This window comes from Loxodonta africana, chromosome 6 (genome assembly GCF_030014295.1).
Source record: "Loxodonta africana isolate mLoxAfr1 chromosome 6, mLoxAfr1.hap2, whole genome shotgun sequence".
NCBI lineage: Eukaryota > Metazoa > Chordata > Mammalia > Proboscidea > Elephantidae > Loxodonta > Loxodonta africana.
Window position 1 is genome coordinate 15,362,977 of NC_087347.1, and position 17,603 is coordinate 15,380,579.

The 17,603-nt window shown below is 41.9% G+C and overlaps 1 protein-coding gene across 5 annotated transcripts in view; it reads right to left on the reverse strand.

Annotated features, from left to right (window-relative positions):
• RHBDD1 (rhomboid domain containing 1) overlaps positions 1 to 17,603 on the reverse strand; it is a 145,834-nt gene that overhangs the window by 80,344 nt on the left and 47,887 nt on the right. For all 5 annotated transcript variants that reach the window (XM_003417887.4, XM_023557826.2, XM_023557827.2 and 2 more), the window contains 2 exons: positions 3,260 to 3,348; positions 445 to 501 (listed from right to left, as the gene is read on the reverse strand). In XM_003417887.4, coding sequence (XP_003417935.1) covers positions 445 to 501; positions 3,260 to 3,348 — 146 coding nt within the window. The remainder of the gene's footprint in view (positions 1 to 444; positions 502 to 3,259; positions 3,349 to 17,603) is intronic.

The following is a 17,603-nucleotide window of genomic DNA, read 5'->3' on the forward strand; positions in this document are numbered from 1 at the left end:
CTCCTCCTTAACTCACACAGAATTAACTATTACTGGACCGCCTTCCTTACTGCTTCAGGTTAAGCAGACGCCTCCTGAATATGTAGATGGAGTCACCTGCAGAGGATCACACACCTGAAACTAACTTCTAACCCTGGCAGCAGTGTGGTCTCTTAGGCTGAGCATCAAGGGATCCAGGTCTAGTATGAATCTCACCATGTCTGAGAGACCTCATCCCAGTCATATCATCTTTTCATTCCAGAGTTTCCTCCTTCCCTGCTCTTCCCTACCAACTCACCCAAATACGCTTCCTAGGCTATCCCTGCATCGAGCTTCCAGGCATGTTAGAGGCACATTCACGTGACAACGGCAAAAACCAGTATTATCTTAAAGTAGCTCTATAGCAATCAGCGCTGTAATTTTTTTAACTACATTAAAATTTATCAAATGAAATAAAGTGCTTACCTGAGTTATTAAAGTAGTATTGCTGCCTCGGGTAGCCAATATCGGAGGAAAAAATGCCTAAATATGAAGAAACAAACATTTAAATAGTCACAAGATGAAAGAAACAAACATTTTAATAATAGTCCTAGGCTTTCATCTGCTTATATTTTCAACAATTAGGAGGTTCTTTTGTGACAATGGACAGCGACATTTCAAGCCATTTCTAAATGATTGTTAAAACAAGTTCCCTTTTGGTTGGGGGCCAGCCCTATGGGAAACAGAATGTGTAGGGGACAGTGAAGACTCCTAATTTATATTCTGGAGTCCCTGGGTGGGTGGAAACGGTTAAGTACTGGACTGCTAACTAAAAGACTGCCAGTTCAAGTCCACCCAGAGGTGCCTTGTTAGATAGGTCTGGTGGTCTACTTCAGAAAGATCAGCCATTGAAAACCCTACAGAGCACAGTTCTTCTCTGATACGCATGGGGTCACCATGAGTCAAAGATGACTCAACGACAAATGGTTTAGTTTTGCATATGTGTGTGTTTAAGTCTTTACAGGTTTCTGTCGACATAAAGACAGGCTTTGCTCCCAAGGCACCAAGCTTGAGCTTCGATGCCTCCGTACAAGTAGATACTTTAGCTATAGAACCTTCCCCCTACAAGGGCGGCAGGAGGCCATGTTCCTCACCATCTCTAATGGCCCTTCCCCCTTTCTTGTCTCTAAAAAGACAACAGGATCATCCATTCAGCACTGCTGAACTAGGGCAAGGGGGGTGGGGCAACAGGGCACGCTGTCAATTCGATCCTCCCCTTCCCAGCATTTTCAGACAACAGCCTTCACGTGCTGGGCTATTATCCACAGGGTTCCTATGTCACCTCAATTCTCCATTCGCTCTAGATCTTTCACAGGAAAAAAGGCAGAGGGCTCACAGGCTATTCACAAATAGCACTGGATGCTTGCTTCACCTCTTAGTATTTCATTTTCTGTTGTGTTCCTTCAAAAATAGTGATAAAACTTGAGATTGTGTTGGCATCTCCTGTCTGGAGGGGGGATGGGAGGATAGAGAGAGTGGGAAGCTGGCAAAATTGTCACGAAAGGAGAGACTGGAAGGGCTGACTCATTAGGGGGAGAGCAAGTGGGAGTATGGAGTAAGATGTATGTAAACTTACATGTGACAGACTGACTTGATTTGTAAACGTTCACTTGAAGCTCAATAAAAGTTAATAAAAAAAAAATAGTGATAAAATTAAACCTCTATAGAAAACAGGCAAGGTCTTAGGGAGGAAAACTAAGAGTTCGTATGTTATAATTGTGGGGGGAAAATCTCTTTAAAAACGAAAGGAAACCATTCCCAAAGCCAACTCTTCAGACAAAGATTAGACTGGACTGTAAGACATAAAATGATACTTGTGAAAAGTATGCTTCTTAGCTCAAGTAGACACATGAGACTAAATGGCAGCTCTTGTCCGGAGGCGAGATGAGAAGGCAGGAAGGTACAGCATCTAGTTGAGTGGACACAGGAAATACAGGGTGGAGAGGAGAAGTGTGCTGTCACATTGCAGAGAGAGCAACTAGGGTCCCGTAACAATGTATGTATAATATTTTTATATGAGAAACTAACTTGAACTGTAAACTTTCACTTAAAGTACAATTAAAAAAACAAAACACTTGACTAAATTCTGTAACATGTCTGCAGATAGCTATACTGACTACGTAATCTTGAGACATGAGTAAAAAAATGAAACATAGCATTAAATTCCTGAGAACAATTTCTTTCCCTTTATTAGTACTGAGAACATTTGGCAACAAAATTCTTTAGATTTCCATTAATAAACTGCATTGAAATTATACTAAAACTGGACATTTTCAATAACTGATGCTCTTGCTGCCGCCTCTAAGCACACAATGGAAACCATGATAAGCAAAGGCAGGAAGTGGGAATCTGCTTAGATGCCACGCAGTCTGTAAAGTCATCCCAAAGCGAACACAACCTGCTAATAAAGGCGACAGCACAGTGCCTGGAAAGCTTTCTAAAATCATGAATATTATATGGCTCACTACAATACCAGTCATCGGCACAAACTGTGAAAACAAATTATTTATGGTTCGAGAAAAGGTAAAACAGTCTCAGAAGGTTTCCCATGAATAAAAGATGAAATACTGGAACTCGTATGGTCTATAAAACAAGTGTTCGCAGAATAGTTTCCTTACAAGACCAGTACAGCATTTTAAATTAAGAGGTCTAAAAACAAAGCATATATTGCTAAATAAAATATTTTCATCAAACATCAATTTGAAGGGAAACCTAGAAAGTAAAAATAAACAAATAAGCAGGAGCCAAGCATCCAATCATCCAGCAATGACAGACCTGGTTTTAGGTTGTGTAGGGATATACGATCTTACCAGCCAAAGACCCAGTAGTTATTTGAATTCTTTCGAATATTGGCCTTGCGCTTCAGCACAGTTTTTGTTTTTTACTTTGTCTTGCACATATACTAATTCACAGAATATTCTAGAAGAAAGCATTGGTTTAAGCCCACTTTAGCTCTCTGCATTTTAGGAAATTGTGGTTTTCTGTGAATAGCATTAAAGCTAAGGGTATAAATATATACCACCATTTGTTCCCTAAGGAAGTCTAAGATTTAAAATTTGGGTTTGCAGTCTGTTCTCTGGAGCAATGTGAGGAACTGCAGCAGCTGTTTTACCTCTTGGTTTAAAAAACCGCACATTCAGGAAATCCTACTGGACCACAGGGAACCTTGGGGTTGCTCCTGTTCATGTTAGAATTAAGATGAACTTCCAGCTGGTCATGCCAAGGGCATTTTGTTCTATACCTGCACACGTTTCCATGATTTTCTTCAGAGGCCCTTGAGTGTACATTAGTCCGACAAGAATCCCGGCCAGATGCCCAGCGAAGGAAGTCCTAGGAGGGAAGGAGACCCGTTGTGAGTGAGTTTGCTCGGCTGCTGATTAGATACATTCTTTGTGTTATCCAGTGCATGTCAATTAGTCTCAGTCTGCAGGCTTTGTTCCACATCATGTCCCTTAGGCTGAGCAGCACTTAACTCAGTCCAAAGAATAACACTTCCTACCTTAAAACTACAATAACAATCACCACATGTTTAAAGAGCAACACCCCTCCTTGCTCAAAAGAAGTGAGTTGACCTGACTCCTTCAGAGCAGCGGAAGCATTCTGTCAAGACAATCTGTTCTATCTCTTCCAGTTTTCCTCTCTACCTCTTATCACAAAACATAACTGAAATCAGTTTTCTGTTCAGAACTAAATCTTGAATTAGAATTATCCAGCCATTGTGAGGAACATTATCTGTGTTCACAGCATTTTTTATATATGACTGACTAGTGAAGCAGGGAGCAAGAGACTGAGAAGGCCACACCCATGGCCCCAAAGTTGTCTTCACATTATCTGTCAGTCTCACTCAGCAAAAGAAAAAATGTAAACTTCAAACTCAAAAGATGAGTTAGGGCTCTAACTCATTGCCATCAAGTTGATTCTAACTCATAGTGACTCTGCAGGACAGAGAAGAACTGCCCCATAAGCTTTCCCAGGAGTAGTTGGTGGATTTGAATTGCCAACCTTTTGGTTGTCTGGCAAGCTCTTAACCACCATGCCACCAGGGCTCCAAATTGGCTCTACCCTTCTTGAAATAGGATATAAGATTGACAATTGTTTATAAAATTTATTCTCAAATACTCATTTCTGAATGTCTTCCATCATCCCCAGGCCTCTAAAGAACTGGAATGGTAACACTCCTAGGAGCCTGCAATACTTCTGGGCTGGTGTGGGGCTGACAGGCTCCTGTCGAGTTCACTAGGCTGAACTCCCTCTCAGCCCGAGCTTAGGAAATTACTGAGGAGTCTCTGTACAACCTCTGCATTTCACTGCAAAGATGGATCACACACACACACACACACACACGTCCGTGTGCACTTCAAACTAGCCTTTTCTGGACTGCCGCACCCACATTCAGTTGTCAGGTCCCACCTCTCTGTCAAGTCTTTCATATCCATCTTAGCTTTTCCATTCTTACCACCACAGCTATGCTTCTAGCCCCCAATGGTCCCTGCCTGAACTGTTTGGAAAAGCACAGCATGGGCATAAAGCAAGTCCCAGATAAATATGTACTGAATGAAAGAAATTAAAAAATCATCTAGCTGGTCTCCTCATCACTCACCTCTCTCTCCCCAAAGCATCCCATGCTCTGCCATCACCTGCCTTCCTAAAATAAAGGCAAATCAGGCCACTCCCATCCTGTAGAACTCAGGCTCTCCTCTGCCTACAGAATCATGTGGCATGAAATAAAGTATTTTCATTTCATTTCATTGTAACCCCTGGCCTTACTCATCTCTTTCCTTTGCCCTCATGACCTGCTAGACCCACCTCCACACGGCTCACCGTTAAATGCTCAGCTGAACCTCCATCCTAAAACCAGAAAGAACCGGTTCAACCCCCTGCTGAGAATTTGCATTTCTACCCTAGATATACTGAATTAGAATCTACAGTTTAATAAGATTCTCATGTGTAGCTCATCCCCCCAAGTCTCACACTATTCTCCAATCAATATCCAGTGTTTTCCACAAAGTTCCATCTCAACAATTTAGCTTTTACTATTATTTCATTTAAACAGGAAAGAGACTCTGAGATACCGTAAGCAAGAAGTTCCAAGTTATTTTCATGGTCCCAGAGCTGTAGAAATGCTTGCTGGTGCTGGTGCTCAGGAAAATAGGCGATGAAGGAGGTAGCTCCAGAGAAAGAGATGAATGGAAGTCTTCTGTAGACAGGGCAGCACTGTTGCTTGACCTCATTAGCCAATAAAATCACACTACTGTACAAAGAAGCCTCTAAATGCATGCACACATACTGAAAGTCAGCAGAACTAGTATCACTCTCATCAAAAGAACTAGTATACCCTCAGAAGAAGTAGTATTATTTTTATCGAATACATCTACCTCACAGTATGTATAACCTAATAAAAATATCTACCTCACGGTATGTACAGGCTAACAAAAGTATCTACCTCACAGTACGTGTAACCTAATAATAAAATACAGGATCAGACAGTTGGTTTCCCATATTCTGGGAAGAATGGCATGAACTATGTTTTTCTTTAGTTTTTCCAAAGAAAAGTGTACTTCTTTTATTTTTAGGCTAAATAAAATCTCCCAACAAGCTTTAGGAGTGGCAAAGGAGGCAGTAGTTTTAGGGCTATAAAGAAAAGGTCAGGGTTTTGTTTTTTTTTTTAAATAGTAACTTTAACTGTGAAGATTAAAATAGAATCAATTATTTTGAAACTTCTTAAACCAACCTTCATTCAGATGAAGCACTTAGAAAATAACATGGGAGCAAATTTCAGTATAAAACCCCAATCTATTAAACAATCTTGAACCTCATTTACAATTCAGAGTACAATTAAATGAATTTCTTATCTTACTAAATGGGTTTTCAGATATTTGAGTTACAATCTAATTGCCCTAATATAAGTAAGGAAAAAGGCTAGCAGACCAGAGATTGTATCACATTATTCTCAAATATTCAGCATTTTCCACAAGAGTTCCACCTCAACAATTTATCTGTTCTTATTATTTCATTTAAAGTCTAATAAAGGTGTTCCTTTTAAAAATAAGAAATATGAGATTCTTATTTTTCAATCAAAACTGAGAATCTGAACATTACACAAAAAGGGAGAGGATTCCACCAATGAAGAGGAAATAGATACTCATTTTAGAAGTATACTGGTAGTCCCGGACTTAGGATGGGGGTTCATTCCAAGGACTCCATCGTGAGTTCTAACATAAGTCAAATACTTCTTTATTTTTCAAGTTTTCATTATTATTGCCTTTTATTATCAGTATCTTTAAAAATCTGATCTTTGTCTTTGGGGGCTAGAAACATGACATATAAACTTATAAATATATTTGTAATGCATACATACATATTACTATTATCAAGGGCAGATTAACCTAGAAAGCAAGGTACACACGAGTTTACTCATGTTTACTTACTCATCTGTAGTGCACAATTTCACATGGTGATGTGGAGGATCCCATGTGTACCTTGCTTATTGGGAATCCATCCCTGTCACTAAAGATAAAATGTGGGAGACAGGGATCTGCAGAGGATGAGAAGACTGGTTACTTGCTATCTTCTCCCAAAAGGAGTAGGTTCTCCAGCCCTAGAGAATCAGGGCATGTTAGGGATTGAACTGTGTCCCCCCAAAATATGTGCTGTAAATCTTGACCCCTATATCTATGATCATAATCCCATTTAGAAATGAGTTTTCTTTGCCATGTGAATGAGGCAGGATTAGCCGTAGGGTATGTTTTGAGTCAATCTCCTCTGAGATACAGAAGGAGCAGACTAAGCAGAGGATGGGGGAGGAGATGCCATGTCCCACGCAGATCACCAAGGAGCCAAGGAACAGGAGATGAAAAGAGAAAGGTATCTTCCCCAGAAGCCAACAAAGAGGAAGACTTCCCTGGAGCCAGCACCCTGAATTTGGACTTCCATCTTCTCAACTGTGAGAAAATAAATCTGTTTGTTAAAGCCCCCCAGTCACGGTATCTCTATTCAAGCACCACTAGGAAAACAGACAGGGTGCTTTATCCCTGACCCTGGAGGGGTGCTTCAGAGCTACATGGGAACGCTGGGCTTTGGGGACACGAAACACATCTGAGTGCTCTGATTTGTGGCTTGGCTCTACCTTCAAGTCTAACAGCTTTAGAAACAGACAGGGTTATTACAACCATAATTATACACGGTAACAGGCATTTTCAAGTTTGTGGTCTCAGAGTAAGCTGTGACTTCACAGCAGCCCCCTCAAAGGTGCACTCCTGCCTCTGTTCTTGGCTGTACATGGAAGTGGCACCCAGAGCACCATGCAGAGAAAACCCTGTCCCTCAGAAGGACTTCCTCTTGACCTCACTAGGTCTTAGGCCGGGACTGAGAATTTAGTTATGACTAGCCACCTTCTATCCTAATTCAAAGTAATTCCTCAGGGACCACCTCTATCCTAATTCAAAGTAAGTCCTCAGGGACTACCACCATCACCACCACCTGCCATCGAGTCTATGCCCACTCATGACGACCTCATTTATGTCAGAGTAGAACTGTGCTCCATGGAGTTTTCAGTGGCTGATTTTCCAGGAGTAGCTCAAGAGGCCTTTCTTCCTAGATGCCTCTGGGTGGACTTGAACCTTCAGGTTAGCAGCCAAGCGAGTTAACCATTTGCACCAGCCAGGGATTCCTCCGTAGAAACAGGACCACCACATTCAACTCTAATGGCCTAAAGCTAACAGTAAATAATTACCAAATGAACAAGTGAGTGGAGTGGAATTAAACTTACACATAAAATGTACATCTCTAAAATACATTACAACTATATTAGAAAAATCCAAGTACACATGGTCACCAGTTAATAGTTGTTTCAGTTCCAAATTTCACTGGGAGAAAGAACGATTCCCCTCTTGACAATGTATTACACAAGACATCTATGTTCAATTACCAGAACAACAGCACTAAATCTATTATCACACCCTAAAATTGGTAACTTAGGAGCTGTTTTCTCTGATAGCTCAGTAGTGACCTTCTCTATAACAACCATAATAACAGGGATAATCAAACACTGACTGTGACACTGAGATACAATCACAGGGGCCGGGTATACCACCACAGTGTATGGCCGAACAGGTAACACACTGCACAGACCCAGACTGTTGCAGAGTGATATGACGAGAAGAAAAATATTTTATCCAATGTCACAAGAGATCCACCAGGTAACTGACAGATCCAAGATCCAATTCAAATTCAGACCATTATACCTCAACTTCAGGGTAAGAACGCATGAACGTAATTTCATTTTAAGACGGAACAGTGCCTTAATCCCGTAGTTCTTAAACTTGTTCTTGTCCCAACCCCTTTTTTAAATATCTGATGAAAGCCATGAACTCTCTGCAGAGGGAGGGCACATACACAAAAAATACCACCCATGATTTTAAACAGTTCATAGATGCCTTAAACTCTATCAACCTCTTGTTAAAAATCCTTGCCTAAACCAACACCAACAGCTAACAGGCATCACAACAGAGGGTCCCAGACAGAGCAGGAGAAAAATGGAGAACAAAATTCAAATTCACAAAAAAAGACCACATTTACTGGTCTGACAGAGACGGGGGGAACCACAAGACCATGGTCCCCAGACAGTCTGCTAACTCAGAACTGAAGCCATTCCTGAAGTCCACATTTCAGTCAAAGATTAGAGAGGCCTATAAAACAAACAAAACAGGTATGAGGACATGCTTCTCAGTTCTATCAAGTATACAAGACCAAATGGGCAGCACCTGCCCAGAAGCAAAGACAAGAAGGCAGGAAGAGACAAAGAAACTGGACAAATGGACACAGGGAACCCAGGATGGAAACGGGGAGAGTGCTGACACACTGCAGGGATTGCAACCAGTGTGACAAAGTAATTTGGGTATAAATTTTTTCAGGACTTTGAAATAATGCACTTATTTATTGAAATAATGCATTTATTTTTCTTAAATTTAACTCTTGTTGTCTGGGTAAAGTCCAATATAAATTGTTGATTTAAATTTAGTTTTCTATTGGGGCACTTTTTTTCCCCCCTAATAGTTGCTCTTTTATCTTTCTTGCACTATCCATTATATAATTTAATATATTTCAATATATTAAATATTTAATATATTTCCTCACCTGACTTTGCAGGTGAGGAAACAGAACTCTAAGGACTAAGTCCAGGTCTCTTTTCTTTGGGAAAGGCCCAGACTAGAGACCCCGTTATGGCCTCTTCCCGCTACTCCATTTTCCTTTCTTTCCATGGACAAATTTTACAATTTAATATCCACTTATGCCACAAAGTGGGTATTAAATTAAAGAAAAAAAAAAACGGTGCCCTGGTGGCACAGTGGTTAAGAGCTCGGCTGCTAAACAAAAGGCTGGCAGTTTGAATCTACCAGCCTCTCCTTGGGAACCCTATGGGGCAGTTCTTGTGTATAAATTTTGAATGAAAAACTAATTTACGCTGTAAACTTTCACCTCAAACACAATAAAATTAAGAAGACAAAAATCTTGCCTTCAGCGAAAATAATTCATCGCAAGCCGAAGAATTCCAGACATCAGCACCAAACCAACAGAAAAGCACTGTTACTGTTCAAGTCATTTACCACACAGGCAGCCATTTACTCAGATTACTTAAATTCGGTAATGTATTTTCCAATTTCTTTGTACTGCCATCGCATCCATAATGGTGTAACCCACTTATAGGTTCAGCTGCCCTCTTGCTAAAATCTTTTACTAATTCTTTCAGTTAAAGTCTGAGGGTTAAAAACCTCGAGCCTTTCTATGTCCAAAAAGGTCTTTATTTCAGCAACTCATTTTGATGACAGGTACAAAATCTATGACTGCTGATGAGAACTCTACTGCCAATCGGACAGCCATTCCTTTGTAGGTAATCTGTCTTTTCTGTCAGCTTTTAAGAATTTTCTCTTGATTTCGGATATGCTGTCATTACACCACAATGATTACAACTACGCATTTAATATTTACCCTGTTCAAGATTTGCTGTGCCTTTTTCCAACTGAGGTCTCACATCCTTCTATAAAACTCAAAAAAACCCAAACATGTTGCCATCAAGTTGATTCCGACTCACAGCAACCCTTTAGGACAGAGCAGAACTGGTCCATATGGTTTCCAAGGCTATAAATCTTTACAGAAGCAGGCTATCACATCTTCCTCCCTCAGAGTAGCTGGTGGGTTCAAACTGCCAACCTCTCAGTTAGCAGCCACACACTTAACAACTGCTCTACCAGGACTCCTCCATATCCCTCTGTAATTCTGAAAAACCCTCAGCCGTTTTTTTGCTGCTGTTGTTTTGTTGACTCCCAGACGTGTAGCACTGGTGTAGTGCCTGACACAAGAATGGGGCTCAAAACATGCTTAATAGAAAAACTAAAATAAAGAGGAAAAGTTACAATCAAGCCAACATCGCAACTCATTACTTATAATCAATACTGATGGTAGAAAGGTAATTTTGGAGCAATATCAAACCAGTTCAGGGAAATCTCGGCTCCCCTTCCCTGGCCATTTCCGAGCCCACTGCCAAAGCTGCTGTTTCTCTCTCATCCCTGTTCAACCAGGGGTAGGCCAGCAGGCACTGGCCCCTTCTCTGTTCCTTAGGTGTGCTAATCTGTTGAAACAACTCACAAACTGCAGGGGAAGGGGGTTATTTTAATCTAGATGAAAAGCAGATACACACACAAAGAGCAAGGTCCGAGACGGCTCTCGAAGCAAAGTTTCTACATCCTCAGGGGACACACTTACCCTTCGGACAGCAGCCACCCTCTCCTCCCAGGAAGCTCCAGTGAGACTTGGTCTTCCACGGCCTTTTATTGGCCTTATCACGTGGCCATGATAGATGACATTATGAGTAATCGGAAGCCTCTGGATGCTTCACCACCATCAGGCCCCCAGGTGGTCCCTCTTGGCGTGGTCAGCCCCCACTTATTGGCCTCAGGTGTGGTCAGGATTGCAGGACCCAGGATCAAAGGCCAAATTGTTTACTTAAAAATGGGTTTCACACCTCACAAATATTATGCAAACACCAACACACAGCGTTCTTTCCTATCAACCCAGCATAAATTGGTCCTCCTCCGTTAAGGGGCTGTTTGTAAGGTTGAGCTAAGTGGTAATGCAAAATGTTCCTGCCATCATGTGCCCCTGTTAAAGAATCAAAGACTAGAGCTATGACTGAAAGCTGTGACAAGCTGTAAAGGCCCTCCTTGGTTAAAAGGGAAATTCTTTCCACAGTTGAAGAGGCTGCCCTCTCAGGCATAGCTCAGAAAGCAGAAAATGTATTATTCTAAGACACAATCTCATGGCACTTGTATAGCAAATGACCTCATTAAGAACGCGGCCTGATAGAGACGCACTGCTGAGCAAGGTAAGAGAGCACAGTAAGGTGAGAGACAGGCACAGTCAGCTGGGCGTGGTCTATTGTACTTGCCCTGATTTCCTCCTGTAAAAGCAGTTAACACCAGGTAGGGTCTGAGCTGATCACGACGTCTCTATTTGAGGCGCTTCATAAATCAACCCAGATCAGCATCTTAGCAACAAGATGTGGCCAAATTAACATAACTAGGCGAGATCTTGATACAGAATTGCTTCTTCGAAGCCAAGCTAAACTCTGTTCTTAAGTTGCCCGTTTTCTGGCCTTAATGCCTTCACCAACCGCCACACCGGCATGCATCTCTGGCAATGGCAATTTGGGAGGGCTTGGTTTGTATGCTCTCTCTCTTTTCTCCACGTGCCCACCCCCACCTCTGGCCTCAGGAGTAAATAGGAGCTACCTTCCACTGTTATGTCCACCAAAAACAGCTGTATTGCAATGTGCCCTGTACTAGCCATGGCACCAACTGCAGACATAGGGCTGGACGCTGACCACTGACATCTACTTGAGGCCCAAACGTGATCTGGACAAAAATAAGGGTAGTACAAAGGTAGGAGAAGCCTCTTTTACAGAAGAGCTTCCAAGATAATCGATGCTGCCTAGCAACTCCTCACCCCTCAATTCTGTGCCCTCAGCCTGGCATTGAGATGGCTCCCTAAACGCCACCAAGTAGGTTCCATCAGTGACATGATTTCATGTAAGGGTAAAATAACTCTTGATTCCAAGGAAAGCAAAGTACTATCTTCCCTCAATTTACATTTAAATTCAATTTACAATTTTCCTGGAAAAGTCATTGTATATTAAATCCATGCCCCCCCCCAAAAAAATCCTGTGTTTATATGTGGAACGGGATTAGGTTTTGGGCTCTGATAATCATAAACAGGTTTTTCACATACATGGATGTCCTTTCAAAAGTTGGGGGGGCGTGCAGGAGCATTCCTGGACAGGACTGTCCCACATACCGCAGGACGACTAGTATCTCTGGCCCCTGCTCACCAAATGCCAGTGGCACCCCTGCTAATCATTATGATGTCTAAGACCAACCCTGCAAATTCCCAAACCCCCCCCCCCCCGGGGACCAAGCCACCTATCCCAGTGGAAAACCACTGGCTTAGAACACCGCAAATGCTCATTAAATGTTGAATTGGTGACCTTTAATCATTACACCTCAAAAATATTTCTTTCCGAAGTACCTCTCACATGACTACACTATGTGCAGATTGCAAGGATTCCAAGTAGAGCTACAACATATTGAACTGACAGGCGAGAAAACGTCCCACCACGACTGAAATGCACACAGAGTGAGAAGATCTGAAAGAGTCCCTGATTATTTCCACATTGCACTGCGGTGAAGTAAACGAACTTGGCATGTGAAAAACACTCCATCATCTGCTCTTACTACAGACAAAAATATTTCTGGGTGCCACATGGATGATAATTTGCACATCACCTCCAAACACCAAATATGAAAGAGAAGCTGGATTGTTTTTAGCCCAGTATGAACATGTGCTACTGCTAGGAAGCAAAGAGACGTTCCTCTTGAGCTCAGCCTTTCAGAGGTATTTTCAGAAGCGCTACCTTCACTGGAAATTCCAGGGCCCGGTGGTAGCTAGAAGGAGCCCTGGTGGGTTAAACATTCGGCAGCTAACCAATGGTTTGGCGGTTCAAACCCATTAGCCACTCCCAGGAAGAAAGATCTGACAGTTTGCTCTCATAAAGATTACAGCCTTGGAAACCCTATGGGGCACTTCTACTCTGTCCTGTGGGGTTATGAATCAGAATCAACGTGATGGCAATGGGTTTGCGTGTGGGTTTGGGTAGTAGTTAGGCTGTGTCACAGGCTGCAAGAAGAGACTGACTTTAGGTGACCTTTGGAAGTTCATCATAAGGATACACAAGGAAGAAAAATGGGCAGGAACAGTTTCAAATGCAACACAGCCAGGTCTCATAAAGGCCTGGTTTTCTTTACTCTGGGTGACACAGCCCGAGTGTGCAATGGCCTTATCATCCCCTTCCTGTCCCAGCTGCCCTATAACTCCACTGCTGTGTCCTTACTTCTCCAGCCCATCCCACGAACTTCTACCTGTCCTCCTTGCCTCTAGCTTCTGCTTATGCCTTCTCTGTGCACATCTCTCAGCTTTAGGGTCACTCCACCACTTGTCTTTTGGTATTTCAAGTTGAAAATGCCCACAGAGGAGTGTTCTCAATTGGGTCCACTAATCCCTACTCCCCCATGGGGCAGAGGCCTCACACCAGGCCTGGATCTGGGATAGTCCCTGGTCATGCATTCACTGCTGATCCAGACAGCATGGCAGGAAAATGGGATCAAATGTTCCAAGATATCTTCATGTAAGAAAGTCCTCAGAAATAGTCTGAGGGTATGGCAGGCATGCCAGAGCTTCTCATGGGTGGTGTAACTGGCCAGTATGTACAATGCAACAAGCCCTCAAATTCTGAGGAAGTCTGTTTTTCTGTCATTGCCAGTCATGAGTGAACTAGGAAATGGAAATGACTTCTACGCTTTCCTTGTACACACCATATCATGAAATGATTGAGCTGCCCTTCCCAGGTTATAGTCTTGACCCATTGGTTTTCAACCCTGCGTGCACATGAGGGTCCCTTAAGGAGGTTTTAAAAGTTACAGCACTTTGGACCCAATTCCCAAAAGTTCTGAGTCCCTGGGTAGTGCAAAAGGTAAAGCAGTGAACTACTAGCCAAGAGGTTGGCAGTTTGAACCCACCCAGAGGTGCCTCAGAAGAAAGGTCTAAAGGTCTGCTAAAAGTCACAGCTTTGGAAACAGCTCTACTCTGCACACGGGAATCTCCGTGAGTTGGAGCTGACTTGACGGCAACTAACAACACAGAAATTCTGTAAAATTGTTCTGGGGTGAAGTCCTGACATTGTTTTATTTATTGATTTTTAATTTTATTGTTCTTATTCACTTAGGTGATTCTAATGTGTAGCCGGGGATGAGGATCACTAACCTTAACCCAAAGTTCTAATTCTAATGGTAAGATTTCGGCTACCATATCTGGCCAGTAAGAAAAACATCTGGGAAGTGAGCAAGATTCTGCGCCTCCCAAATCACCCCATAAAAGTGACATCTGTTTCCCTTCTGGGTAATTTGGTCTAGCTTAACATATTCTACTACAACGATATAAGAGGGTAAGTACAGCCATGCAAACTCATGCAAAGAAATGTATGAACTTACTTCAAAAGATTGCCAAGTTCTTTGGACTTATAAAAACTGGATAATTTAGTGTACCTAATTGTTCAAGAAAGTCATATAAACATGGCCAAAGATGACAACAGCAAAGAGTTCAGGTAATCCCTGAATTCTACTTAGATCTAACATGAAGACTGGGAAATCAAGCTGCATCATAAAGTTAGTCTATAATTTCAGAAAATATAAATTCTGTTTTCTGATGGTGAAATCTGGTCTGAATGAAAATTCTGTCCATAAAAAACAGAAATGGCCCACTTACTATATGAACCAGAGATCTGGGCGTACTGTTGACATCACATACTGCTTCTGAAGCAGCTTTATTGGTATGTCTATAGAACAGCGTTCAGGTTAAGCAAGACCATAGAACCACTGGCTACAAAGCTCTAAAAACTGCCCATCAGTGCTCAATTCGTTTATGCAATGCAACCCTGCTAAGCTGAACATCTGTGGACAAAAGGCAGTGAATTGAAGCCATGAGACCTACATGAGCTTGAGCTTGTCTGAGAACAGTGTCACAGTCAAAGAAACACAGTCTTCCCTCCACTGGAGGCCAAAGGGCATTCCTTATATCCCATCCTGGTAGCTAAGGCACAGGCATGGACCTACATCTGGCCAACTAGATAAATCTTGAATGAGTTGGAAATCTAGTGATGAGAGTCCAATGAGGTGGTGGCCAGTGACAGCAGTGGCAACGGCAGCAAGTGTCTGGTCAGTTCTTACTGGTTTTCTCAGCCCAGCTCTTCAGTGTTCTAACAATCCTAGAAACTATTTGATAACATCCTAGTAAGTCCTTCTGTGGTTAAGTATGCCAGAGATGATTTCTATTGTTTTCAACAAGAATTCTGACAGGTAGGGTACTTACATGAAATCCAAGGGATACTGGCTCTATTTTCTCTGGGGTTACTAGCCTTAGACTGATGTAAGACAGGAGCTGTTGGTGGTCAACTCTGTCACCACATGGAAGGAGAATGTTAACCCATATGTTGAAGTTACTGAGCTAATTCCCAGAACCGACACCCTTGTATCAGAAACACCTCCATTCCTTGTGTGCAGAAGATTACATATTCCAGGAAGGAAATGAGGAGATTCATGTAAAAGTGTCCCACACAATGCCTGACATTTTATAGGCATTGAACAACATGTTTGCTGAGTCAAAATCCAAACATCTCACTTGTTTATAAACTGAGAAACACTTTTTAACTACTCATTTATTCTATTAGACAGTTCTTTGAAATCTAGAGGTACTTTATCCATTAAGTTGTTAGCTAACACCTTCTAGCAAAAGATATGAATCATGCAGTTCTGTAAAATTCTGGTAAGGTCTGATTGGCTTGAATTTTATGAGCCATTCTCACACCCACAAAAGACAACTCAGGGGCACTGATGTGGCCGTAGCCTTCCAGTGTGCCAGGTACTGATTTCACGACTTTCTGGGTGCTATCTTTTTAATCTTCCCAACAAGCCGTTGAGGTGAGAACTATTACTGGTCCCACTTTCCAGATGAGGAAACTGAGACTTAGAGAAGTAATTGAATCACAGTCACAAATAAATGTGCATTGAAAGAAGGAGAATTCAGCAATGAACCAGTCCCCAGTAGCTCCTCCCTGATAGATACATCTTCTGCCTACCTTTGCCCAGCCTCTGTGCATCTGGGCAAGTGTAATTGGGATTTACAATCTGCAATGAGAAATACGAGAACAAGACTCCAAAAGGATGAACCAAAGCCACAGAATTGTTCCTATAACACAAGTTTACCAGAATAGTATCACGCTTTGGTTCATAAAACACTTCCAAAAACTGAAATAATCTACCTCTCAATCCTAATTTGCATTCCATGACAAAATGCTTCAAAAAAATAATACTTGCTTCATCCAAACCTAACATCTAAAAGATTTGTTTCACCAGGTGGTTTTAATCTCTTTTACTACTTTCTAAGACCTTTTGCCACCTCTTCTCCACCCTCTCCTTGTCTTACTGTTGATTCCCAGTGGAACGTTAAGAAAACGGAATTGAAACTAACATGCAGATCATACGGGGACCTTGAACCATCGCTGAAGATGAAGACCTATGAGCAAGAGTCTTAGGATGACATGCAGCGCCTAAAGAACACAGCTCTCGTGAACTGGGCAGCCTTCCTCCATCTAGATGGGTGATAACAACCCTGATGAGCCCTTTCAGATGCAATAAGCAGAACAAGTCCATTTTGCAGCATCTGAAATACTGTTACAAATAGCACGTGTTAAACAGTATATAATCGGCATGCTCAAGACGCCTGATAGCAATCATATGCAGTACACTCAGAAAGGCACTGGAGTGGAATTTATGAATCCTAAATGAACTTTCACAGTTTCTCAGCGCAAATCTTTAAAACTGCTGTTGTGATGCAAAAAGCTTTTACCATAATGTTCCAAGACAGGTGTCTTCACCTTCTCTGGGTCTAACCCCAGCAGTCCAATCTCCGTGGCTAAGGCTTCAGTCATTTTCCACATCCCAGCAAATGCACCTTACATCTTCTTCCTCACTGATTGTCAGAGATGTGACAGCTCTTGAACATAACTAAAATCACTAGTACCCGTGTAAAATACTTGATGGAGGAATGCAATACCAAACAATACTAATAATTATGATCTTGAAGAAGGAAAGTCTTCTGTCTTCAGAAAGACCACAACTCTTTGTTGCAGGAATAAGAAATGCACACAGTACTATGTGTTCCATTTAGCCCTTCCACATAAACGAGTTTTCCTTTTTTATTTCTTAGGAAAAAAAGAAACCGTTGACAGGAATATCAGGAGAAAGATCCTGAGATTTGCCCTGACACATAATGAGTCAATGAGAAATGTGGCTAAGACTCATAATCCATGATCTTTAATTTTTCACTTCCAATAAGACTCTCGGGTTAGGGAGGAAACAATATTTCACAGATGCTGCTAGCAAACTACCTGGCTTGGACAAGCAAGGTCTGAGGAAGCGAAC